The 25565-nt window shown below is 40.0% G+C and overlaps 1 protein-coding gene across 4 annotated transcripts in view; it reads right to left on the bottom strand.

Annotated features, from left to right (window-relative positions):
- aifm4 (apoptosis inducing factor mitochondria associated 4) overlaps window positions 1–25565 on the bottom strand; it is a 93117-nt gene that overhangs the window by 6000 nt on the left and 61552 nt on the right. For 3 of the 4 annotated variants that reach the window (XM_043718519.1, XM_043718516.1, XM_043718520.1), the window contains 4 exons: window positions 23596–23694; window positions 16054–16129; window positions 15851–15955; window positions 6781–7388 (listed from right to left, as the gene is read on the bottom strand). In XM_043718519.1, the coding sequence (XP_043574454.1) occupies window positions 7355–7388; window positions 15851–15955; window positions 16054–16129; window positions 23596–23694 (314 nt within the window). In that variant the 3' untranslated portion in view covers window positions 6781–7354. Of the gene's footprint in view, window positions 1–6780; window positions 7389–15850; window positions 15956–16053; window positions 16130–23595; window positions 23695–25565 lie in introns of those variants that run through there. The other variant, XM_043718518.1, reaches the window with a different exon arrangement.

Genomic DNA, 25565 nt, shown 5'->3' with positions numbered 1-25565 from the left:
TATGTGCAAAAGTTGCCCTCAGGTGTCTTTTAAATCTTTCCCCCCTCACCTTAAACCTATGCCCTCTAGTTTTGGACTCCCCTTCTATTCTGCCTCTGTTAAATATATTGTATGACTGATACAATTCAAAGTCAGCAAGTATGAGGTGATGTTACTCAAGAAACTGTAGTTACAAGTGAGTGGGGGACAGCAGGTGGATTAAGGGACAGAGACTCCCGGGATATTCAAAGACATACCTTGGGTGAAAAAGCTAGTAAAACAGATAATAAAATTCAAAACAAGAACTCAAAAAATGGAAAAAAATCAGCAAGTCATGCAACATCTATGGAGAGAAACAACAGCAAACACTTCATGTTAATGACCAATTAGAACTGAAAAAAATAAAGCAATGACTGAGCTTCTAAGCCAATCGAAGGGGGAAGAGGGAGGAGAAACAAAGAAGATGGTCTGCAATAGGGTGGAGACCAAGGAAGCCAAATAATAAACAAAAAGTGTCATGATGCAACAGATATTGAACCCACTGACAATGAAGATGGTCACAATCAAGTTTTTCAAAACAGAATACAATCACTGTCTGTAAAAGGAAAGGCTACTGTGCCAAATGACACTAGATGAGTTGATGCTGCAGAGGACTAACACAGACCTGATAAGACAAAAGCCTGCCTTTTATGCTGTATCCCTTCTAGGATCCTATTTAGTGAACACATCTGTGAACCATTTCACTCTACCCTACCTGAAACACAGGTGAGACCGACAGTTCTCTGGGAGTTGCCAAGGACCACTTCATGTCTCATACAGGAATTTTTTTTTTTTTCCTCAGTTCTCAGCTCCTGATTATTTGGCAAATTTCTTTATGTGAACATACCAGTTTTGAATAGAGGCAACCAAGTCATCATCCAACCCTGACAATGTACAAAGTTACAAGTTACTTTATTATGTACAACATCTCTTCTATGACCAAATCTACAAATCCACATTTAAGCAACAAAATTTGAACTTTGAGGAATGCTAACAGCAGTCCAAGTATCATTTACAAATATCTGACATTAGCAACAAAAACAAATTGCTGGAAAAGCTCAGCAGGTCTGGCAGCAGCTGTGAAGAGAAATCAAAATTAACATTTTAGGTTGAGTGACCCTTCCTCAGGTCTGGTTCTTCAGAGCTCTAAGGAAGGGTCACTCGACCTGAAACATTAGCCCTTATATCTCTCCCTGGATGCTGCCAGGTCTACTGAGTTTTTCCAGAAACTTCTGGTTTTATTTCAGATTTCAGATTTACAGTTGTTTCGTTTTTTATCACGCATTAGCAATTTAGTCCACAAATTGCAGATAACTGTATCCTATTTCTTATATTTATTTTCCTGGTTGTGTTGTCTCAATTGAAAAGGTCTGATTTTATGTGCTGTTATTTCATTCATGAACCAGTCCTGTTTCTATCCAAAACTTAAAACATATGCATATTATGAACTATAATTCAACAAGTTTAATGGCAGTCTGTTAAATTTCATGAATTTGCAATGAGATGGACCATGAAAACTAAAAGCTTGGATATTCTTTAGCTGCATTATTTTGTTTGTTTAGAAAATATTCATGAGGAATGTTCAAATTCTAGTGGCAATGGTAAATCTCTATTTATGCAACATGCAACAGTGATGCATTCTATTTATTGAACAAAATAACATTAAGAGGAGGAAAATTAGCCCCTCAACTTAATGACCAGAATAAATGGAAAATACTAACACCAGGGGGCAAAATAGTTTCAGAATTAATTTTACAAAAAAAAAATTTTTCATTTATAATTGGCTTTATTGAAATCAGAAACTGAAACAGAAAATATTTTAAAAGTGAACAGGAAGATTCAATTTAAAAAATCATAAACCAGCATAACTTTGTTTCTTTCACCTGAAATTACAAAAACGTATTATTAATGGTTGTGAAAATACCACTTTAATTAAATACAGTCAACTGCTTAAATGGTCAAAATGTTTATTTTGCTTGGAAAATAAACTTCTGACAATTTGTTTTAGTAAAATGGACAAGAGCTGAAATTTTCTTGTATCCACCGGATTAAGGTATTGAAAAAATGAACGGCTGCATCACATATGCAGTGCAAAAATACTAGAGGGAGAAGGCAGTAATGTTAACTTGGGAGGTCACTCTCTTGTTGACATATGTTTTGAACTGATTCCCAGCTTTCATTGTGAACGCCCAAAGATGGATGTTGCAGCAATGTAGCATGTGCTCAAACCTCAGATATCAGATTTCTATCTCAACCAAAAAAAACCCACCAGATTTATATGCTACTTCCAATGAATGCACTAATTGTTTTAATTTTCATGAGGAAAAACAGAACAATTGCCTCAATGTGCAGCTAAAGTTCATCCAATAGACTGACAAGCCACTGAATGGATCTGTAAAGTAATGTCACAGAAAAGTGAGAGGAAACAACTTCAAAATGGACTTTAGAAAATAAAAACAGAAAATGCAGAATTTGTGATGACTACAAATCCAAAGCACTTGCCCAAAACACACAATTGCTGATAAAGCAAATTTCACAATTCATAGATTTTATTTCAGAGTTCCAGCAATCAAACAAATAAAAAACAGAAATTGCTGGAGAAATTCAGCAGGTTTAGGAGTATCACTGAAGAGAAAATAGTTAATATTCTGTTCTGAAGAACAGAAGAAGGGTCACTAAACTCAAAGTGTTACTGTATTTCTTCTTCACAGATACTGTCAACCCAGCTGAGTTTCTCCAGCAATTTCTGTTTTTTATTTGTTTGAGATCTCCAGCATCCATAGTTCTTTCTTTTATTCAAGTAATCAAGCCTTCATAATGTTTTTGGAACAAAAGGAATTCCTAAATATTAAACAAAATACTGCAGATTCTGGAGAACAAACAGAAAGTGCTAGAGTAACTCAGTAGGTCTGGCAGTATCAGTGCAGGGAAAGCAGAGTTAATATTTTGAGATCAATTAAACTTTGTCAGAACTGAAAGCAGATGAAAAATTGAGGCATTTATGCTGATGACGAGGGCAGGAGGGGTGCAGGTGTGTGTGGTGACAGAGTGACCTGAATAAGTGAATAGACGAGAGAGAGAGAGAGAGAGAGAGAGTGGCGGGGTGGGGAGGTGGAGAAAGGGAAGCAAAGGGCTTACGGATGGTAAACTGGGAGAGAAGTAAATGTTGAATAGGTGCAAATGAAAAATATGGATTGTTGAACATGTTGCCTCTGCTGAGAGCTACCCAGACAAAACAGGACCTGAGTGTGGTAAAATTCTGACTTTTGATGTTTATGTCCTTTTCATTGGGATTGAAGATACATCTACATTACAAAAGTTGAATGTAGATTTCTTTCAAATTTCTGAATGAAATTAACAAATATCAAAAATACCATGGAGAGAGAGCAAAGCATAGGAATACATCCACTTGAGACCTGTATAAGAAGAACAGATTGCACCTGAATTGAAAGGAGACTAATGTACTGGCAGGGAGATTTGCTACAGCTGCTTGGGAGGATTTAAACTAGTAAAATGGCAGGGGGTAGGGGGTAGACCCAGGGAGATAGTAAGAAAAGAGATCAGTCTGAGACTGGTACAGTTGGGAAAATGAGCTAGTCAAACAGCCAGGACAGACAGGAACAAAGCAGAGAATGAGGTAGGACTGATAAATTAAACTGCATTGATTTCAATGTAAGGAGCCTAACAGAGAAGGCAGGTGAACTCAGAGCATGGTTTGGATCATGGGACTGGTATACCATAGCAATTACACAAACATGGCTCAGGGATTGACAGGACCTGCAGCTTAATGTTCCAGAATACAAATGCTATAGGAAGGATAGAAGGGGGGGGGCAAACGAGGAGGGGGAGTGATGTTTTTGGTAAGGGATAACATTCCAGCTGTATTTAGGAGGACATTCCTGCAAAATATCTCGAGAAGTTATTTGGGTGGAAGTGAGAAATAAGAAAGGGATGATCACCTTACTGGGATTGTATTACAGACTCCCACTCGTCAGTGGGAAATTGAGAAACAAATTTGTAAGGAGTTCTCAGTTATCTTTAAGAATAATAGGGTGGTGATGATAAGGGATTTTAATTTTCCAAACATAGACTGGGACTGCCATTGTGTTAAGGGTTTAGGTGGAGGGGAATTTTGTTACGTGTGATCAAGAAAATTTTCCGATTCAGCACCTTGTACCTACTAGACAAGGTGCAAAACTTGACCTAATCTTGGGAAATAAGGCAGCACAAGTGACACAGGAGTCAAAGGGGGAGCGCTTTGGGGCCAGCGACCATAATTCTATTAGTTTTTAAATAGTGATGGAAAAGTTAAGTTTAAAATTTAAACTTAAGTTTAAACTTATGTTAAATTTAAGAGTTAAAGTTCTAAATTGGAGAAAGGCTGGGGTGCGGATGTTTGCAGGTAAAGGGATGGCTGGAAAATGGGAAGCCTTTCAAAATGAGATAATGAGAGTCCAGATACAATATATTCCTATTACAGTGAAAGGCAAGGTAGTTGTAGGCAATGTTGGATGACTAGAAGAATTGGGTTTTGGTCAAGAAAAAGAAGGAAGCATATGCCAGATTTAGTTAGCAGAGATCGAGTGAATCCTTATATGAGTATAAAGGCAGTAGGAGTATACTTAAGAGGGAAATCAGGAGGGCAAAAAGGGGTCATGAGATAGCTTTGGCAAAAAGGGTTAAGGAGAATCCCCAAATGGATTTCATAAATACATTAAGGACAAAAGGGTAACTAGGGAGAGAATATTGTCCCACAAATATCAGCAAGGTAGTCTATGTGTGGAGCCCAGGAGATGGGGATGATACTAAATGAGTATTTTGCATCAGTGTTTACTGTGGAGAAGGACATAGAAGAAACAGAATGTGAGGAACTAGATTGTGACATCTTGAAAAATGTCCATATCACAGAGGAGGAGGTGCTATATGTCTTAAAAAGCATAAAGTTGAATAAATCCCCAGGACCTGATCAGATGTACCCCAGAACTCTGTGGGAAACTAGGGAAGTGATTGCTGGACACCTTGCTGAGATATTTGTAACACCAATAGTCACAGGTGAGGTTCCGGAAGACTGGAGATTGGCTAACGTGGTGCCTCTATTTAAGAAAGGTGATGAGGAAAAGCCAGGGAACTATAGACTGGTGAGCCTGACATCAGTGGTGGGCAAGTTGTTGGAAGGAATCCTGAGGGATAGGATTTACATGTATTTGAATAGGGAAGGACTGATTAGGGATAGTCAACATGGCTTTATGCATGGGAAATCATGTCCAGCTAACTTTTTTTTTTAAGATTAGATTAGATTACTTACAGTGTGGAAACAGACCCTTCAGCCCAACAAGTCCACACCGACCCGCCAAAGCGCAACCCACCCAGACCCATTCTCCTACATTTACCCCTTCGCCTAACACTACGGGCAATTTAGCATGGCCAATTCACCTAACCTGCACATTTTTGGACTGGGGGAGGAAACCGGAGCACCCGGAGGAAACCCACGCATACACGGGGAAAATGTGCAAGCTCCACACAGTCAGTCGCCTGAGGCGGGAATTGAACCCGGGTCTCTGGCGCTGTGAGGCAGCAGTGCTAACCACTGTGCAACCATGCCGCCCACGATTTGAGTTTTATTTGAGTTTTTTGAAGAAGTCACAAAGAGGATTGATGATGGCAGAGCAGTTTACATGATCTATATGGACCTTCAGGAAGGCATTTGATAAGTTTCCTCATGATGGATTGGTTAGCAAGGTAAGACCACAGGGAACACAGGGAGAACTAGCCATTTGGTTACAGAACTGGCTCAAAGGTAGAAGACAGAGGGTGGTGGCAGAGGGTTGCTTTTCAGACTGAAGGCCTGTGACCAGTGGTGTGCCACAAGGATCAGTGATGGGTCCACTGTTTTATGTCATTTACATAAATTTTGATGTGAACATAGGAGGTATAGTTGGTAAGTTTGCAGATGATAGCAAAATTGGAGGTGTAACGGTCAGTGAAAAAGATAACCTCGGAGTATAATGAGATTTTGATAAGATGAGCTATTGGGCAGAGGACTGACAGATAGAGTTTAATTTAGATAAATGTGAGGCACTGCATTTTAGAAAGGCAAATCAGGGCAGAACGTTTCCACTTAATGGTAAAGTCCTGGGAGTGTTGCTGAACAAAGAGACCTTAGAATGAAGGTTCATAGTTCCTTGAAAGTGGAGTCACAGAGTAGACAGGATAGTGAAGAAGCCATTTGGTATGCTCTCCTTTATTGGTCAGAGCATTGAGTATAGGAGTTGTGAGGTCATGTTGCAGTTGTAAAGGACATTGGTAGACCACTTTTGGAATACTTTGTGCAGGTCTGGTCTCCCTTGTGTAGGAAGGATGTTGTTAAACTTGGAAGGGTTCAAAAAAGATTTACAAAGATGTTGCCAGGGTTGGAGGGTTTGAGCTTTAGGGAGAGGTTGAATAGGCTGGGGCTGTTATCCCTGGAGTGAAGGCTAAGGGGTGACCTTATAGAGGTTTATAAAATCATGAGGGACATGCATAGAGTAAATATCTTTTCCCGGGGTTGGGGGAGTCCAGTACTAGAGGGCATAGGTTTAGGGTGAGAGGAGAAAGATTTAAAAGGGACCTAAGGGGCAACTTTTCCACGCAAAGGGTAGTGCGTGCTTGGAATGAGCTGCCAGAGGAAGTGGTGGAAGTGGTAATTATAACATTTGAAAGGCATCTGGATGGGTATATGAATAGGAATGGTTGAGTGTGTTATGACATGTAGGACTAGATTAATTTAGGATATCTGGCCAGCATGGATGAGTTGGACCGGTGGGTCTATTCCCGTGCTGTACATCTCAATGATTCCACAACAATCAATTCTTAAGAATCAATGTTTTATGACAGACATTAGCTGCATGTTGATGTGCATCTTTTTCCACATTAAAGCAAAACAAATACCCTTCTCACTGGTCCTTCTCTGTTCAATGGCATATCTAATGTAATGAGTTTATCACTAGTTGCATATAGCTTCCCAGAGGATTAGTTATGCATTCAAATTCCTACTAGTCATTCTTTGACCAGGTGTCAATTATGGAAATAAAAGTAGAATCAGAACAAGTAGTTATCAATGAAAATGCTATTGCATTTTTACACTAATTCTATACATTTCAGTTTATCCAACAGAGTAAAAATTAAACTACAGACAATGTTCGCTATTTCAAATTATTTTTTTGCATTCTCCAGAGGAATATACAATGTTTCAAAATATAAATTTAATAAAATATATCAGGAAAGTCAATCAACTGTTACAAAACTTCCTTTATACCAGGATTCTAAGAGAGGTTCACTTGAAGCATAGATGTTTGAATCAGATGTACTGAAGCCATGGCATTTGCTTATCCCTGTTAGAAAGATAAATAAATACTTCAGTTAAATGCACCTTACACTACATTTATATCAAAACAACAAACACAATTCAGGATGGAAAGTGGATTGATTTCTTGTAAACGGATTTGAATTTATAAGTTAACACGTTGTGATATGCCACTTTTAGTTGCAGTTTTGGGAAGCTAGCAAATAGCAATTTGGCATTTTATAAAAATGAACCAACAAGATCATCATCACATGGCCACAGTCAATCTTCTCAATAACAGATGGAATGAGAAAACAGAGTCAGACCAAAGAAAATTTAGAAGTAGAGAAGGCAGTTCCCTTTCCTATTCTGCTTAGACATAGGACATGGACACTTCACATGGAAAGAAAACACAATTAAACTGAGCTGCAAGTCTGTAATGAAGAATAGTTTTCTGTCCATTCAGTCAGGAGAAATACCTGGGCTCTTTTGTGAGAGCCCAATCTTGATTTAATATGAATGTGCTTTCTCCACCATCCCCATACATCCAACAGCAATGTTTGTCACAGGATTTCTCTTCGAGCTAGCAGTCACCATGGAATGTACTACAAAATGTAAGGCCAAGAGTAAAATAGGCAATAAAATATCATACAAGATGGCATTAATTAACATAATAAAACTAAATGTATTGAAGTACATTAATACTTATTAAAATATTGTTTTCATTTGTCTATCCTTCATGTCAATGTTTATTAAACGGTTTATGCTATAACAAATGACATAAAATTGCATGTATCTTGAAGGCTGAAAACAACAATCCTACACTACCATAATATGCTGTGACTGCACAATGTGGAGACTGGATAGCAATTGGTGGCATTGATTGATTGAATTCCTGCCATTATCTTTCCCTGCTGGGAGCTGGTGAATTAACACTAATGAAAACAATTTGAATAAATATCAAATTCCAAACCCTTGAGTGGCAATAACAAGAGCAAGAGAGTTAGGCAAATTCAAAAATCAGATTCTCAATGTTGAGAAAAGAATTTCCAATTTTTGACTTAAGGTTTAAAGAGTGAATTCAGAATCTCACTAATGAGTGATGACTATCTTATTTGCATCTCATTCTAGTCTTGAGTGGTGTTTGCACTTTCTCCCAGTGTGTGTGTGTGTGTGTGTGGGGTGGGGGGGGGGTTTCCATTGGGTGCTCCAGTATTCTCCCACAATCCTAAAGGTTAGGTGGATTGACCATGCTACATTGTCCAGTAGTGTCCAGGGATGTGCAGGTTTGTAGGCAGTTTAACCATGGTAAATGCAGTTCAAAAGGTCAGTAAGACTCGATGGGATGAATGGTTCTGTAGGATTCTATGATTATTAGCTAAATTCGACTCATTTATATAAATAATTTGTATGAGAATATAGGTGGCATGAATAGTAAATTAAGTGGTATAGTACACAGCGAAGAAGGTTATCTGAGAGTACAATGGGATCTTGATCAACTAGGTCAGTGGTCCAAGGAATGGCAGGTGGAGTTTAATTTGGATAAATATAGGGTGTTGTGCTTTGGTAAGGAAAACCAGGGCAAGAGTTACACAGTTAATGGTAGGACCCTGGAGAGTGTTGTCGAACAGAGGCCAAGGGGTTCAGGTACATAGTTCCTTGAAAGTCACAGAAGACAGGGTAATGAAATAGGTGTCTGACATGCTTGCTTTCATCAGTACAAGCACCGAGTATAGGAGTTGGGACATCATGTTACAGCTATATAAGACATTGGTAAAGCCATATTTGGCAAACTGCATACAATTCTGGTTTCCCTGCTACAGGAAGGCTGTTAATAAACTGGAAAGGGTGCAAAAAAAAAGATTTACATGGGTGTTACTGAAACTGGAGTTATAAAAAAAAAGGCTGATTAGGCTGGACTTGGAGCATTGGAGGCTGAAAGGCTTCCTTATAGAGATTCATAAAATCACGAAGGGCATAGATAAAGTGAATAGCCAAAGTCTTTTTCCCTGGATAGGTGAGTCCAAAACTAAAGGGCACAGGTTAAAGGTGAGAGGAGAAAGATTTAAAGGGGACCTGAGGGGCAACTTCTTCACACAGACCGTGGTGTATATATGGAATGATCTGCCAGAGGAAGTGATAGAGGTGGATACAATTATAACATTTAAAAGACATTCAAACAGGTACATGAATAGGAAAGGTTTAGAGGGATGTGGGCCAAACTCAGGAAAATGGAGCTAGTTCAATTTAGGAAACCTAGTTGGCATGGATGAGTTGGGCTGAAGAGCCTGTTTCCGCACTGTATGACTCTTTCTATGCAGCTCCCAATTCTGCTGTCCCTCTGTTGCTTTCACCCTTGCCATTAGTAATTCACCTCCCACCCTTTCATTTCTGCACACTATCTACAAGGCACAAATCAGGAAAATGATGGAATACACTCCATTTGCATAGAAGAGTGCAGCTCCAATAACACTAAAGAAGCTCAATATCATCTGGTTGCCTAGTGGCTCAGTGGTTAGCACTGCTGCCTCACAGCACCAGGGACCTGGGTTTGATTCCAGCCTTAGGCAGATGTTTCTGAAGACCACCACATGCAAATTCACTTCCAAGCCACACACCTGACTTGATGGAACTATACCAATTTTCCTTCACTGTCATTGGGTCAAAATTTTGGAACTGCCAGTGGCTCACATGGCAAACTTGTTGCATGTGTTTCAACCAAATGACCATGTTTGAAAGTAAATAGGGATTACTCCTTAGTGGCATCAAGAGAAACAGCATTCAGTCAGTAGATAGTGCTACACTCAATCAAGAAGCTTGTCCTTTTCAAGTCCAGGGTTTTGGCCACATTTAGGCAGGCACTTTGTCCTAGCTGAGTCATGGGATCCATGCCTTTTCAATCCAGGAATTGGGCCATGATCAGTCCTGCAGGCCTGCTAAAATCAACTGCTCAATAAGGAGACAAAACAGTTGCTGCTACATGCAGAGTGGGCAGAGTAAGTGACTTTTTTTTTCCTTTGGGGGTGAAGTATAATTCTCTGAACTTGAGGCCTTGCTAGGGGCAAATACATTGCAATTTGATGGCAGATAGGTGACATGACTGATCAGGGATAATCAAAGTCATTATTTTTGCAATTAACAATAAAATTTATGGACTGAAGCAATCATGATCGTTCCATGGCTTTCACTAATTGCCTCGTTGTTATGTCAGATAACAAATTTATTCAGATGCTAAATTAAAAGTCTCAGCTGGGTTTACCACTTTTGAAACACATTTCATACCTGATACTGGAAGACATCCTTTTGGAGCTGCTTCATTCATGCGCTTTACTGCAAATATGGAAGCCATGATCTGTGATATTCAAGGCTGGCTTTTCTTGGGAGGGACTTTGGTCTTAATGGATTAATGCCAGAATTTCACTTCCCCCATTACAGCATTAGTACTTTGGCTTTGGATTTAGGTAGGATTACATGCCTCAGAACTCAAGATCAAAGCATGATAATGGCCTCCTTGAAACTTCAAATTGATGCAGAACTAAAGTACAGGCATTTCATCAGGCCCATTGTGGAAGAGTCCATTAGTCCTATTAAAATATGGTTTCAATGCCTGGGCTGCCTTGACAAGGCCTTGCAGCATAGCTCAGAAAGGGTTCATGAGCATCATTGTGGCATGCTGTGACCTTCCCCACTGGAACCAACAATGGGTGTATGTCCTCAATACAGAGGAAATTAGGATCTACAGCAAACTTCTGAAGGTCAAGATGAAGATGAGGATCAGGACATTGATTAGGAGGAACATCCATGAGAACATTGAGTGAGAAAAGCCAGGCAGAGCCTCATTAAATCTCACCTCTGGCAGAAATGAGCTAAGTTTGAAATTCCTTTTAATTGTGCAATTATTGGTTGGTTATTTTGCCAACAATCCCTGAGTCCGTCTAAAATATGTGTGTACCTGGTTATTTTTGTAATAGTATTGAACTTTCCAATTACTAAATAAATGTTTTTTTGTCCAAATAATTAAATATTTTGTATCTTTAGATAATTCCACATATCTACACTTTAGAAGTCTTACTCAACATAAAGGAGAAAGCAGAAACTGAGACAAGGTATTAATGTCACATGCTGTTAAAGTTAGGTTACTTTTAAGGCCTCAGTCAGCACATGTTTTGGCTACAGAAATCAACATCACAATTCAAGGATCCCTGATAACGGATACTACCTACAGTGAAGGAGTCAGTTGCTTGAGAGAGATCACTAAGGCTTGGTCATTACAAATTATTTCATCCCTTTAATGTCAGAAATGACTGCTCACCTCTCAAATGGGTAAGGCATCATCAAATTTGACAGCAATGAAGACACCAGCGCATTTTAAGAGTGCAAGTCAACAAATAATCACAAAGTGCAAGGTTACTTAAATATACAAATCTCCCATGTCACTGATGTGCCTTCTGTAAGATTGTTTTTCATTTCTCTCCCACTACATCTTAGTGCAGTCCTGACTTCCACAGCTGGGAGAGTGGAAGCCTGCTCTGTAGTTGGCCTGGAAGACTTGGGAGGGCTTGACTCAGAGCAGTTGGGTCTGGAGCACACAAGCCTTCTGAGAATGTCTTGCGTGGATGCAGGTTTGGTCAGCCTAGCTTGGACTTCTGCTGGCTTTTCTAACACAGCCAAGGTGGCGATGGATGGGCCAGGCACCTATCCAGTGTCCTGAGAGGAGGCTATCTGAATTCAGGTCCTCCCTCACTATGGGTAAGTGCTGGCACCAATCTGACACTCTGTGAGAAAAGGGTACCTGGAGTGAGATTGAGATCCCTTATCTCCATTCTCACCTTATTGTTTACACTGAGCACCCAAGGTTAGAGAATGGAGTGCAGATCCCCACCAGTGTCTGGAGTTAGCTGTGCATGGTGGTCACCAATCTGGCAATGGAGGCAGCACATTGTAACCAGCATGGTACAGGTCACTTGGATGGATTCCTCCAGCCTTCGTTCCAGTCCAGTGACTGCCTCTGACAAAACACTATACTGTTCCTCTGCTCATCCTTATATTTTGATGAAATTATTAAAAGCAAAGACCAGAGAATCATCTTCTGACTGGACGAGCAGGTATTGATCTTTGGCAGTCCTATAAGTGTCTCCCTCAACCAGTTTTTAACATGTGATGCACTGAGCAGATTATGCTGCTGGTTCTAATCTAGATTAAGAACCCACTATGGTGAAAGTGTACTGGTGGAAGGGACAGGTGAAAGCTTTTGCAGTGCATCCTCTGAGAGTTGAGTGACTTCTTTCGAAGGTGGAGGTAGAATGATATTGGCCTCTTTTTGGCAGCAATTTGCTCGTGTTTGCATTAGGGAATGGGGGAATTAGTTGAAGAAAAGGGATAAATGCTTCTGCAGGTTAACAATGAGGAAGTGTGGGTGGGAATGGAAGAGCAATGCAGCATTGCACACGAAACTTGTCTATAGAGGTCTCGGTGTTTCCATGTGAGCTCTTGTGCTCTTCTCTGGCCAAATCTAACATCTTTTTCTCATTTGGGATGAGAAACTTTATGTCCCCCTTCACACATCCTCCCTACCCACCCCACCAGCCTCAGTGGCCTTACCCCCTCAGGCTGTTTGTGAGGCATTTTTACTTGCAATGAGACTAAAGGAGGATCAATGTGATGGAAGTGGATACAAGAACACACTTGTGATGATGCAAGGGGAGGGGAGATGATAAAATGTTCCCAGTACACGAGTAGAAAGTGCAGCGAGCAGGATGACTTGGCCAAGAGTTGTCGAGTGGAATTGGTGTATGTAATACTGAAAGCCGTGGTGAAAGGTGTATGACAGAGTCAGTGAGTGGTGTCCTGTGAGTGGGAAGCAGCAGAGAGAAAGTGGCAGCCGTTGCCCTTGTGGAGCACAGGAAATCATGTACCTTCTTTATGAGTTGCTGTGCAATTCTTTTAATCCATGGATACTGCGCTGATCCGACTGCTAGATCGGTCCAGATTTTCTGAGTCTGGTAGCACAGCTTTACTTGTCAGCCAGTGGGAAAAAGAATTGGCCTCCTCTCCACCATCCCTTTGAAGTCTCTGTCCACAGAGTGGTGAGCTAACTTGCCTTATTGGGCCATTTCCTCAGGGGCAACAGTGGAATGCCACATTATGATGGCCAGTTCCTGATTCACAGCACCTGAAGTGCCATGGAGCTGGGGTTTAAATCTGGTGCCACAGATGACAATATTTCAAAAGTCCTAATGTAGTGATTACCTGTACCTCTCCTGCTGTATGATTTCACAAAATGGGTGCAGAAGAGACCAGTTGGACAATTCTTGAGATGAAGAGTGGAAGATTGCCTGAGAAAAGTCAGCATTGTGCCCTGTCCACCATGGCCTATGACACTCAAAAAATATTCCTTGCCAAATAATAGGAAAATTCAGCTGGAAGAAAACATCTACACAGTCATTTCCATGCATCATCCCATTTCCACAAAACTAGCATTTCACTACTCGTGCAAAATAAAATATTAATCCCATTTTCAAAAAGTCTTTTACAAGCTTAGAGGTTAGTGAACATTTTCAAAACATAGCCCCAAAACTAATAATTTAGATTTACTCTTATTAAAATAATTACACATGAAGCAAGTAGCATAAATGAACTATTTCCATGGATTCAATACAATGGGTTCTGGATGACAGACATTTCTATATCTTTTTATATAAATACTGACCATTGCGTCAGAGCGATGTACAAACATAAAGAGACCCTTTGGTCCACCTCGTCCATGCCGAACAGATATCCTAACCTAAATTGGTCACATTTGCCAGCACTTGGCCCATATCCCTCTTAAACCCTTCCAATTCATATACTGTAATGCTGTAATTTGCACCAGCCTCCACCACTTCCTCTGGCAGCTCATTCCATACACACACCAGCCTCTGCATGAAAAAGTTGCCCCTTAGGTCCCTTTTGTATCTTTCCCCTCTTACCTTCAACCTATGCCCTCTTGTTCTGGACTCTCCCACTCCAGGGAAAAGACCATGTCTATTTATCCTAAAGCATGCCCCTCATGATTTTATAAACCTCTATGATGTCATCCCTCAGCCTCCGATGCTCCAGGGAAAACAGCCCCAGCCTATTCAGCCTCTTCCTATAGCTCAAACCTCCAACCCTGGCAATATCCCTGTAAATCTTTTCTGAACCCTTTCAGGTTTCACAACATCCTTCCAATAGGGAGGAGACCAGAATTGCACGCAATCTTCCAAATGTCCTGTACACCTGCAACATGACCTCCCAACTTATATACTTAATACTCTGATCAATAAAGGAAAGCATACCAAACGCCTTCTTCACTATTGTATCTACCTGCAACTCTACTTTCAAGCAACTATGAACCTGCACTCCAAGGTCTTTTTGTTCAGCAACACTCTCCAAGACCCTACCATGATAAGTCCTACTCTGATTTGCTATTCCAAAATGCAGCACCTCTCATTTACCTAAATTAAACTCCATCTGCCATTCCTCAGCCCATTGGCCCATCTGATCAAGATCCCGTTGTGCTGTGAGGTAACCTGCTTCGCTGTCCACTACACCTTCAATTTTGATGTCATCTGCAAACTTACTAACTTTACCTCCTATGTTCACATCCAAATCATTGACCAATTGTGTATTTTCAGAATACAAAATGCTGGTCTATGATACCATAATAAACTTTTTTATCTTCCAAACACAAATGTCTTTCCATGCTGTCTATCAAACATTTTCTCAAAGTTTACTTCCTAATCAGAGTGAGTGGGTCATTTTGGCTGAAGTGGAGGTGCATCAGATATGAAGTGAAAAATTCTCAAAGATTCTGTGTTGAGATAGAAACCCAAATACTAATAGCAGGAGAATTATTTTGGTTTGCTCCTCACAAAATGATTTTGTTTTAAAGTTGCTACCATTTCTCCTGTTTGAAAGCATGCACAAGATTCTTGTGCTCTTTAAATTCTCCTTTCATTGTTGGATTTTTTGTTTTACCCATTTAGTAACTGAATGGAAGCACTGCCAAGTTATGTATTGCTACAAATGCAAAGCACCCAAGATGAATAAAATTTAAACAGCAGAATTCAGAAACATAACAGGTGTAGTCGGGGCAAAAGAGAGAGAGAGAGAGAGAAAGAGAGAGAGAGAAAAAAAAATTGTTTTCAACTATACTTTAAACACATGGCAAAAATATAATTTTGTGCAAATGTGCTTTGGTAGTTTTAATGCATCCTTGAGTTATAGATTTTAAAGTGCACAAAATTTCCTAAATATCATTACATATCTGAATTGCATTCTAATGTTCTGATATTGAGAAACAATATAAATGTTTAAAGGAGTGAACTTCAGTGGTAACTTTAAAGTTTTGAGAATTATGGCCTATTTGTCAAGGTTTTATAATTATAGGGAAAATGTCATGGCCCTTATTTTGGTAAAGCAAGGAAAATATTCTTTCATTGTTAGAAAACAAGTTTCATTAAACCCAGATCATTATTAAAAGTGACATACTGAGCTTCAAGTTTTGATATGGTCTTTCCTGAGGCCAGAACTTCAGCCACCTGGGCTACCACAGGATCATAGTTCAAACTGGCAACTGCAACAACCTTATCCTCTCTAAAAATGAAATCAGAATATTACAATTAGGAACGTAATTCCAATTTCACAATTCTTTAATTAGATTTTTAAAAAAATATGTTCACAGCAAAACTTACTTGATATAAAATGCCACAAATTTCAGCTCATCCATGTTGCCTTGAATTATAACTTCTTCAAAATCTGCACCATAACCTGCCAAAGTAGACAATGTCAAGAAAACTTATAGGTTGATTGTCTTGTTGAACTCCCACAGCATTGCTGACTGAAGGGTAACTCTGTACTGTCTAAAACAATCTCCACAAAACGGATTTAGTGGTACCATAAAATCATAGAGTCATTACAGCACAGAATCAGAATCGCTACAAGTAGAAGCAGGCCACTTGGCCCACTGAAGAACATCCCACAAGACCCAGCATCCTACCATGTAACCCTGCATTTCCCATGTCTAATCCACCCAATCTACACATCCCTGCTCACTATGGGCAATTTAGCATGGCCAATTCACCAAATCTGCACATCTCTGGACTGTGGCAGGAAAATGGAGGAATCCCATGCAGACATGGGGAGAATGTGCAAACTCGGAGGGTGGAATCAAACCTGGGTCCTTGGCACTGTGAGGCAGCAGTGCTAACCCCTGAGCCACTGTTCCTCCCCAGAAGGAGGCCAGCAATTCATCCTGGCTCTCTGCAAGACCAACTTAGGTAGTTAAACTCCCTCAACCTTCACCGTCACCATAAAAACAAGGAGGACCCCAAAGTCACTTTTGTCATATCACGAACACAATACCTTAACAAGTTCTTTAAATACAAAGCAACATTCAAACATAGAATGAGTGCAGGCAACATTTTAAAAAGTACTTTGAGGAGTCATCGGCTTAACAGTGTTCCATGTTTTTTGGTTGTTTTAATTTGATTATTTGTATTTGGGGCTTTGGACATCAAAAGCAGAAATAGCAAATACATAAACTCATGGGGTCTGAACTCAATTTGGTTTTGATGCAAACATTCTCAAATTACAAGATAGAGAACATGACTATTAGAAATGCCATTTTCCAAGTGAACCTAAGGTGACCAGCATTTTGTACTGTAAACAATGTAATCCATGGAAATATTAAAATTCCTGTGACTGCAAAATATTCAAAACTAATCAACCAATGCCACTACATCAATAGGGTTTAAAGTACATACACAAGAAAGTGCAGCTGCAAAAAATATCTGGGAAACTCTTCCTCTAAGTAACAATATTTAGAGGCTGAATGGTATTGGAGGATAGAGAGGAGGAGAAAAGTATAGTAAGAAATTAACAGCTATCTACTCAGCTGACATAATCTAAGAAAGAGGGATTTCCATTTGTATAGCACCTTTCATGGCCTTTAAATGCACCTTAGGATTTCTAAACCTCTGAGTTACTTTTGAAGTATACACACACTGTTAACACTGGAAGTTCAAAAGGTTGTTTAGACAGAGTTCAGAAATATACTTTAGTCAGAGCACAAGCATACACACACAGCTGAGCCTTTCCTAGGTGTTAACACATTATGTATAAAAATAAACAACGAAACAAAAATGAAAAATAATATATCATGCAAAATGACACCACATTATATTCCTACTTTTGGTGTACATTAAAGTTCTAAACATCCTTTTCCAGTATTCCTAATAGTTTCTTAGTGCTGGCTGTTTTCTCTGAAAAACAATTAAATAGCTCATTGCTGATGTCCACCCACTTAGAGTCATAGAGTCATAGCACAGCATGAAAACAGACCCTTTGGGCCAACTCGTCCATGCTGACCAGATATCCTAAATTAATCTAGTCCCATTTGCTAGCGCTTGGCCCATATCCCTCTGAACCCTTCCTATTCATACATCCATCCAGATGACTTTTAAATGTTGTAACTGTACCAGCCTCTACCACTTCCTCTAGCATCTTATTCCATACATGCACCACTCTTTGCGTGAACAAGTTGCCCCTTAACTCCCTTTTAGATCTTTCCCCTTTCACTCTAAAGCTATGGCCTGTAGTTCTGGAGTTCCCTACCCCAGGGAAAAGACCTTGTCTATTCACCCTATCCATGCCCCTCATGATTTTATAAACCTCAATAAGGTCACCCCCTCAGCCTCCGATTCTCCAGAGAAACCAGCCCCAGCCTACTCAGCCTCTTCCTATAGCTCAAATTCTCCAAACCTGGCAACATGCTTGTAATTCTTTTCTGAACTCTTTCAAGTTTCACAACATCCTTCCAATAGGATTTGAAATTTCTTCATTCTTCAGCTTTGTTTTAAAACTGCAATACTAATTCTCAGTCTTATCCCCTCGTGACTTAGCACCAATAAAATATTCAGTGAATGTTGCTGCTGAGTTCTTCCTTTAGAATATTTTCCAATGTTTTCATTAAGAAAAATGCTATTTACCACCTCAACAGGACAGTTGTTTAGACGTTTTCAGCTTCCCAAACTAAAAATTGTAAACCCTCCTGTACTTCAGAATCCATTAAAGAGATTTACATAGAAGTCTAACAAAAAAATGTGATCATCTTTCAAAATTCTCTTAATTCTGCAATGGTGCCTGCAAATTAGAAAGTTGTGAATGTAACCCTGTTGTTTAAGAAATGAGAAAGAGAGGAACTGCAGACTGTTAGCCTGACTCAGTAGCAGGGAAAATACTAGAACCTTTAGTAAGGATTAGATAATTGGATATTTACAGCATAATTGTCAATTGGGCAGGGCCAACATGGATTTATGAAGGGTAAATCATGTTTGATGAACTTGATAGAGATTTTTCAGTTTGTTACCAGCAAAGTTAATAATAGGGCAACCACTGGATGTACTGCATTTGGATTTTCAAAGGCTTTGAATAAAGTCCCACACAGGAAATTAGTAAACAATGTTAAAGCACATAATCTACCATGTACCAGCTTGAATTTCAGACAGGTTAACAGGCAGAAATCAGACTATAAGTAAATTAGTTATTTACTGGTTGGCAGGCTGTGACTGATGGGCTACTGCAAGAATCAATGCTTGGGCTCTGTTCACAATCCATATCAAATGATCTGGATATGGGGGCACACTGTAACATTTCCAAGTTTGCAATTGATATAAATCTTGGTGGGAACGTAAATGGTGAAAAAGCTGTAAACAGGCTTCATCAGAATTTAGACAGGCCACATGAGTGCACAAAAATGACAGCAGATGGAATATAATCTGTTTGTGTGAGACTATTGTCTTTGGTAGGAAGTGTGAAGGCACAAAGCATTTCTTAAATGGCAAGGGATTGAAAAGTGTTGATGTCCAAAGGGACGTAACTGATCTTGTTCATGTCACTGAAAGCTAGCATTCAGATGCAAGAGCAAACTAGAAGGCACACAATATGTTAGTATTTACCACAACACAATTTGAGTGCAGGAGCAAAGAAGTCTTGTTTCAATTGTATAGAGACTGTATTGGAATATTGGATGTAGTTCTGGTTCCCTTGTCAGAGGAAGGATGTACTTTCCATTGAGGGAATGCAGTGTTCACCAGATTAATTTCTGAGATTGAAGAGACTAGGTCAGTATTTTCTGGAGATAAGAAGAATGAGAGGCAGCCTCCTAGAAATTTACACAATCCTTAAGGATAGAGTAGATATCGAAAGCATAGTTCCCCCCCCCCCCCCCCCCCCGGCTGTAGAGTCTAGAAGGAGTGACACAGTCTCTGGAAAAAAAGGAAAATAATTTAGGACTGAGGTGATAAGGTACTTCTTCACTCAGAAGGTGGTGAATCTTTGAATTATCTATGTCACAGGATCATGGAAGCTCAGGCACTAAGTAAGTTCTAGAGAGACATTGATTTCTAGTTACCAATGACATCCAGAGACAAGGGGTAACAAAGGAATATGATATTGAGATATATGATCAGTATGACCTGGACGAGGGGTGCAGGCTCCAGGAGGCGTATGGCTAACTCCTGCTTGCTCTTTGATTTTATATTCAATGCTTCTTCACGTTTCTAGAGATGTGAGTTACTTTTTAAAGAAAGAATTTTTAAATGGGGTTTAAATGGACTTTTAATATAGAGTCTCCTCGAGACACCTGGATTAATATGTGCTCAATATTTTAACATGAGTACCTTCACCACATGGTCTGGAGAAGTTTAGGAAGGTGGTTCTTCACCACCTTCAAGGGCAATAGTGCTGGCCATGCCAGTGACACCCACATCCTGTAAACAAATAAGAAAAGGAGATTGTTTCCCCATAGACAAAATGTTAGGTAGTTCTTTAGCTTGTCGGAAAAAATAAAGGACTTGTTCATGCATTGGAAAACCATTTTAATCTATCTATCATGACTGAGTGAAAGATGGACAGTGTTTTAAATCTGAAGAGATACCAAAAGGAGGCTGATAACCAATGTGGAATGAAACAACAGCAGACAGCGGGAAGATTATTATGTTTAAGCCATGCAGATGGCCCAGTAACCTGCAGAAGCATAAGAACATAAGGAATTGGAGCTGAAGTAAACCCCTTGAGGCTGTCTGCAGTCCTCACTTTCTCCTCCCTTGAGGCTGTTTCAACATTCAGTACTATCATGGCTGATTTTCTGCTGATGCTCAGCACCATGTTTTCCATATCCCTTGGCTCCCTGAGATCAAAACTTTTTCTACTCTAGCCTTAGCACAGTGGCTCAGTGGTTAGTACTGCTGCCTCATAGCCCCAGAGGTCTCTGTTTGATTCCAGCCTTGGAAGACTGTATGGTGTTTGCACATTCTTCCTGTGCCTGTGTTGATTTCCGTTGGATGCTCCAGTTTCCTCTCACAGTCCAAAGGTGTGCAGGTTAGGTGGATTGGCCATGCTGAATTGCTGTGTAGTGTCCAGGGATGTGTGACTAGGTGGAATAGCAATGGTAAATGTGGGGTTACGGACATGGGATGGGGTGCTGGGGACTGGGTGGGATTCTCTTCAGAAGGTTAGAAGACTTGATGGGCCAAATGGCTTCTTTCCACACTGCAGGGATTCTAAGATTCCAAATCTATCCAATGCAACAGAATGTAAACAATACACGTGGGTAGACAATTCCAACTTTTCACAAAATCGACAATTCCAAATATTCACTAAACTGGAGTGAAAAAACATCTCCTTATCCAAGTTTTAAATTACCAACCACTTATTCTGAGGCCTGCACCATGTTCTGGATTTCTCAACCAAGGAAACAACCTTTTCAATTGTCTACCATATCAAGCTGTTTTTTTTTATTCATTCACAAAGTGTAGCTGTTAATGGCTAGGCCAGCATTTATTGCCCAACTCTGTGTTAAGAGTTAGCTACGTTGCTGTGGATCTGGAGTGACATGAAAGCCAGGGATGGCTGATTTCCTTCCCTCAAGGACATTAGAGAACGGAATAGGTTTTCCCCAACAATCGGCAATGGTTTCATGGTCAGTGTTAGACTCTTAATTCCAGATTTTTTTATTGAACCTCAATTCCCACAATTTATTGTGGCAAACACATTATCTGGATCTCCGGATTAATAATCTAGCAATAATATCACTCGGCCATCGCCTTCCCTCCAGAACCAAAATCTTATATTTTCAATTCAATTACCTCTCATTCTTTTAAACTCCAAGGAATATAGCACAAATTTACTCAACCTTCTCATTCCAGAAATCAATGTAGAAAATTTTCTGTGTAACAACATGTTGCAGCATCACCTTTCTTAAATTCATAGAGCAAAATGTGAGCTCTGAGGTACAGTTCATATTCTAGCATTACACAAATATAATTTGCATTGTTTGAATTGAAGATGTTCTACTCTGGAAATAGAATTGCTGAAGGATGACACTGAACAATCCATATCCAGTCCTAGCCTTATTACACAGTGAACCAATACAAACGTACACTCCCTATCTCAATCATATCCGTAGTATCAGAAACTTTGTCTTCATATGTGATCAAATGAATTCTTAACTAATTCCCTCCATATGAATATCTTTAACTACAGTTGATATACAATTGACAAAAGATTCTAATCACAATTGTTACTCTATATTTACCCTTCATTAGGAAATAGAGATGCTTAAGGATTCAAAATCAGTCTTATTTTGAGTTCAAACTATCCAAAAGTAGCTTGAATTAAGAAATGTAGATGTAAGGTATACTTAGCTCCAGTCCACAGTTTTGACACCAAGTTAATAACATGGCTGGGAAATTGGTTGAGTGGCAGGCAACAGAAAGTAAGGGTAATGAGTAGGTACTCAGATTAGCAGGATATGACCAGTGGTGTCCACAAGGAACTGTATTAGTTAATCAAATTATTTACTAACAACTTGGATAAAGGCATAGAAAGTCATACACCCAAATTTGTTAATGACACATTATTAGGTGTCACTGCAGACAGTGTAGCTAACAAAGGAACATTGATAGATTAGGTGAATGGGTGAAACTCTGGCAGATGATTTTAATGGAAGCAAATGTGAGGTTATCCATTTTGGAATGATAAAGGGTAGATTCCAGTACTCTCTAGATGGTACGAAGTTAAATACAATGGATGCCCAAAGAGACTTGGGGGTTCAAGTCTCTAAGTGTTTATGTTCTTAAAAGATAATCTGCTCGACCAAAGGGATAGAGAGCGTTTTATGTTTATGAATATTTAGGCACTGTAATGAGTCTCTCCTGGGAAGGTTAATTATATTTCCATCAAGGGAGGGGCAAACAATGCAAGCAGGGCACTATCTGATTGAAAGCCAAAATGCAGCACATGGTTTAAGACAAGAATTGGTAATCCAGTTGTAACCAAACAAATATTTGTGTGTTTTGGTACAACTAGATTGCAGTTTCTTGTTTTAAATTATATGCTGCATTTTGGCTAACAATTAACATATTTATGTGTTTGCAGGCTAATCATTATTAGTGGGGCATTCTGGCTTGTTTCATGTTATGAAAATTTGATCATAAGTACTGTGAAAAAGCACACATTTTGTTGAAGTTTTTTGTTGTCTTACACATTATGACATTTGCAAGAATGTCAATAAAAAAACAATATTTTATACTATGAGTGAAAAGTGTTGAATGATTGGCGAGTGGACTTTGATTAATAGAAGCATTGTTATGGAGAATGCATCAATTAGGTGAGGACTGACAATTAACTACCAAACTTAGATTAATTCTTTGATTAGATTAGAAATGGGAATGAGTGGGCAGCATGGTAACTCAATGGTTAGCACTGCTGTCTCTCAGTGCCAGGGACCCGATTTTGATTCTAGCCTTGGATGACTGTCTATGTGGTGCTTGCATGTTCTCCCGGTGACTGCATAGGCTTCTGCTGGGTGTTCCAGTTTCCTCCCAGAGTCCAAAGATATGCAGGTTAGGTGAATGGGCCATGCTTAAAACTAAGAACTGTCCATAGTGTTCAAGGATGTGGAGGCTAGGTGGATTAGCCATGGTAAATATGGTGATACAGTAGAGGACTCATCTGGGTGGGATGCTCTTCAAACAGTTGGTGCAGATACGGTGGCCCAAGTGGTCTCCTTCTGCACTGTAGAGGCTCCATGAGTAAAAGAGATCTCTTGCAGTGCTGCTGGTGTGTTGCACTACTGTGAATGATAATTATTTCCACACCAACATAGATTTCTGTACAGAACAGTCTGACCAAGCCTCTTTTGGATGGTCCCCCAAAAGTGATATTACTGTTACCTGCGTATCGAAGGCTCTTCCCAAAGAAAAATGTCCAGAAGAATGGTACAGTATCAATAGCAATCTTTTTATTTTGCATGTTGAGTGCAGCAATGTAACCTAAAAAAAAAATAGGTCTTAAATGACACAATGCAGTTTAAAGGACAATGCCATACAATTCCATTTATGTAACCACATATAAATGTATCACACTTTTAAAATATTAAAATGCTCAAAGGCACTTCACAGGAGATACTGGCAGAAATTAGGTCCAGCACAGCATCCTACAATCCCATAGGCACTGGAAGCAGGAGAATTTGAGTGACCATTGGATGGTGGACAATTAGGAGCCCAGCACTGCTTCTGTACAAAAGGACCAACACAATTATAAGTGCACTCAGGTTCTTAATTGGCTAGTGTCAGGGTTCAAACACAATCAAAGAGCCAAAGGTTAGAAATTCCAGCCCTGAAAACTGCCAGCTAATCAGACATTGACAGCTTTCCATTACTGGCAGTGTTACTAGGTGCAGTGGCTACAGTCAATAAAGCTCCAAGGATTCTACAAGGTGAAAATTAAATCCTGGGCATTAGATGAGATGACCAAGTGCTTGACCAAAGAGGTAGGTGTTAAGGAATGTCGAAATATAGTGGAGAGGAGCTAAGGGATATATGTCACAATTTCTGTGACATATGTTCTGAAATTGTGCAAGCAATTCTGACTTTGCAACCAACCTCAGTAACGTTTTCCCAAGGATTCAACATAAGTTGAAGACCACATCCTCCTCCCATGAAAAATACCTCTGAAACCACAATGGTAATTTAGAAGTTGAAACAAAAAATGTATATCTTTTATGTTATAGGGAGCAAATAAATACTGTCATGTTTGGCCTTCCTCTGAATGAGTGAGTGTTAAAGAAGTTGCATATATGCAACACAATGGGAAATATTCACACTTATTCTAACCAACAACCTTACAGAGGTCTTATAAAATCTCACTACTATGGATCTGCAACATGGGGTAGGACAATATTGGTTATTTGTTTGGCAGCTTCATCTCTGTACAGCTCCAACTCCTCAAATCACAGCATCAGTTCGTGTTGAATTTTGGAGAGTTTCATGGGTTGGTCTGTCTAACAGGAATTGGGTTAAAACTGGGCAAACATATTTTGAGCCTACAGTGAGACCTATCCTATAACTAAGCTTATTTATTTATCTGGATCAGTGGTGCTGGAAGAGCACAGCAATTCAGGCAGCATCCGACGAGCAGCAAAATCGACGTTTCGGGCAAAAGCCCTTAATCAGGAATAAAGGCAGAGAGCCTGAAGCGTGGAGAGATAAGCTAGAGGAGGGTGGGGGTGGGGAGAAAGTAGCATAGAGTACAATAGGTGAGTGGGGGAGGAGATGAAGGTGATAGGTCAGGGAGAGAGGGTGGAGTGGATAGGTTGAAAAGGAGCTAGGCAGGTCAGACAAGAACGGACAAGTCAAGGGGACAGTGCGGAGCTGGAAGTTTGAAACTAGGATGAGGTGGGGGAAGGGGAAATGAGGAAGCTGTTGAAGTCCATATTGATGCTCTGGGGTTGAAGTGTTCCGAGGCGGAAGATGAGGCGTTCTTCCTCCAGGCATCTGGTGGTGAGGGAGCGGCGGTGAAGGAGGCCCAGGACCTCCATGTCCTTGGCAGAGTGGGAGGGGAAGTTGAAATGTTGGGCCACGGGGCGGTGAGGTTGATTGGTGCGGGTGTCCCAGAGATGTTCCCTAAAGCGCTCTGCTAGGAGAAGTCCAGTCTCCCCAATGTAGAGGAGACCGCATCGGGAGCAACGGATACAATAAATGATATTAGTGGATGTGCAAGTAAAACTTTGATGGATGTGGAAGGCTCCTTTAGGGCCTTGGATAGAGGTGAGGGAGGAGGCAGCCCTCCAATTCCTCTGCTCCAATCCCAACCTCACCATCAAGCCACAGATAAAGGGGGCGCAGTGGTAGTCTGGCACTCT

This window comes from Chiloscyllium plagiosum, chromosome 28, assembly GCF_004010195.1.
Source record: "Chiloscyllium plagiosum isolate BGI_BamShark_2017 chromosome 28, ASM401019v2, whole genome shotgun sequence".
Taxonomy (NCBI): domain Eukaryota; kingdom Metazoa; phylum Chordata; class Chondrichthyes; order Orectolobiformes; family Hemiscylliidae; genus Chiloscyllium; species Chiloscyllium plagiosum.
The sequence above is the reverse complement of the archived record's forward strand: the minus strand, read 5'-3'. Positions and strand labels throughout refer to the sequence as shown.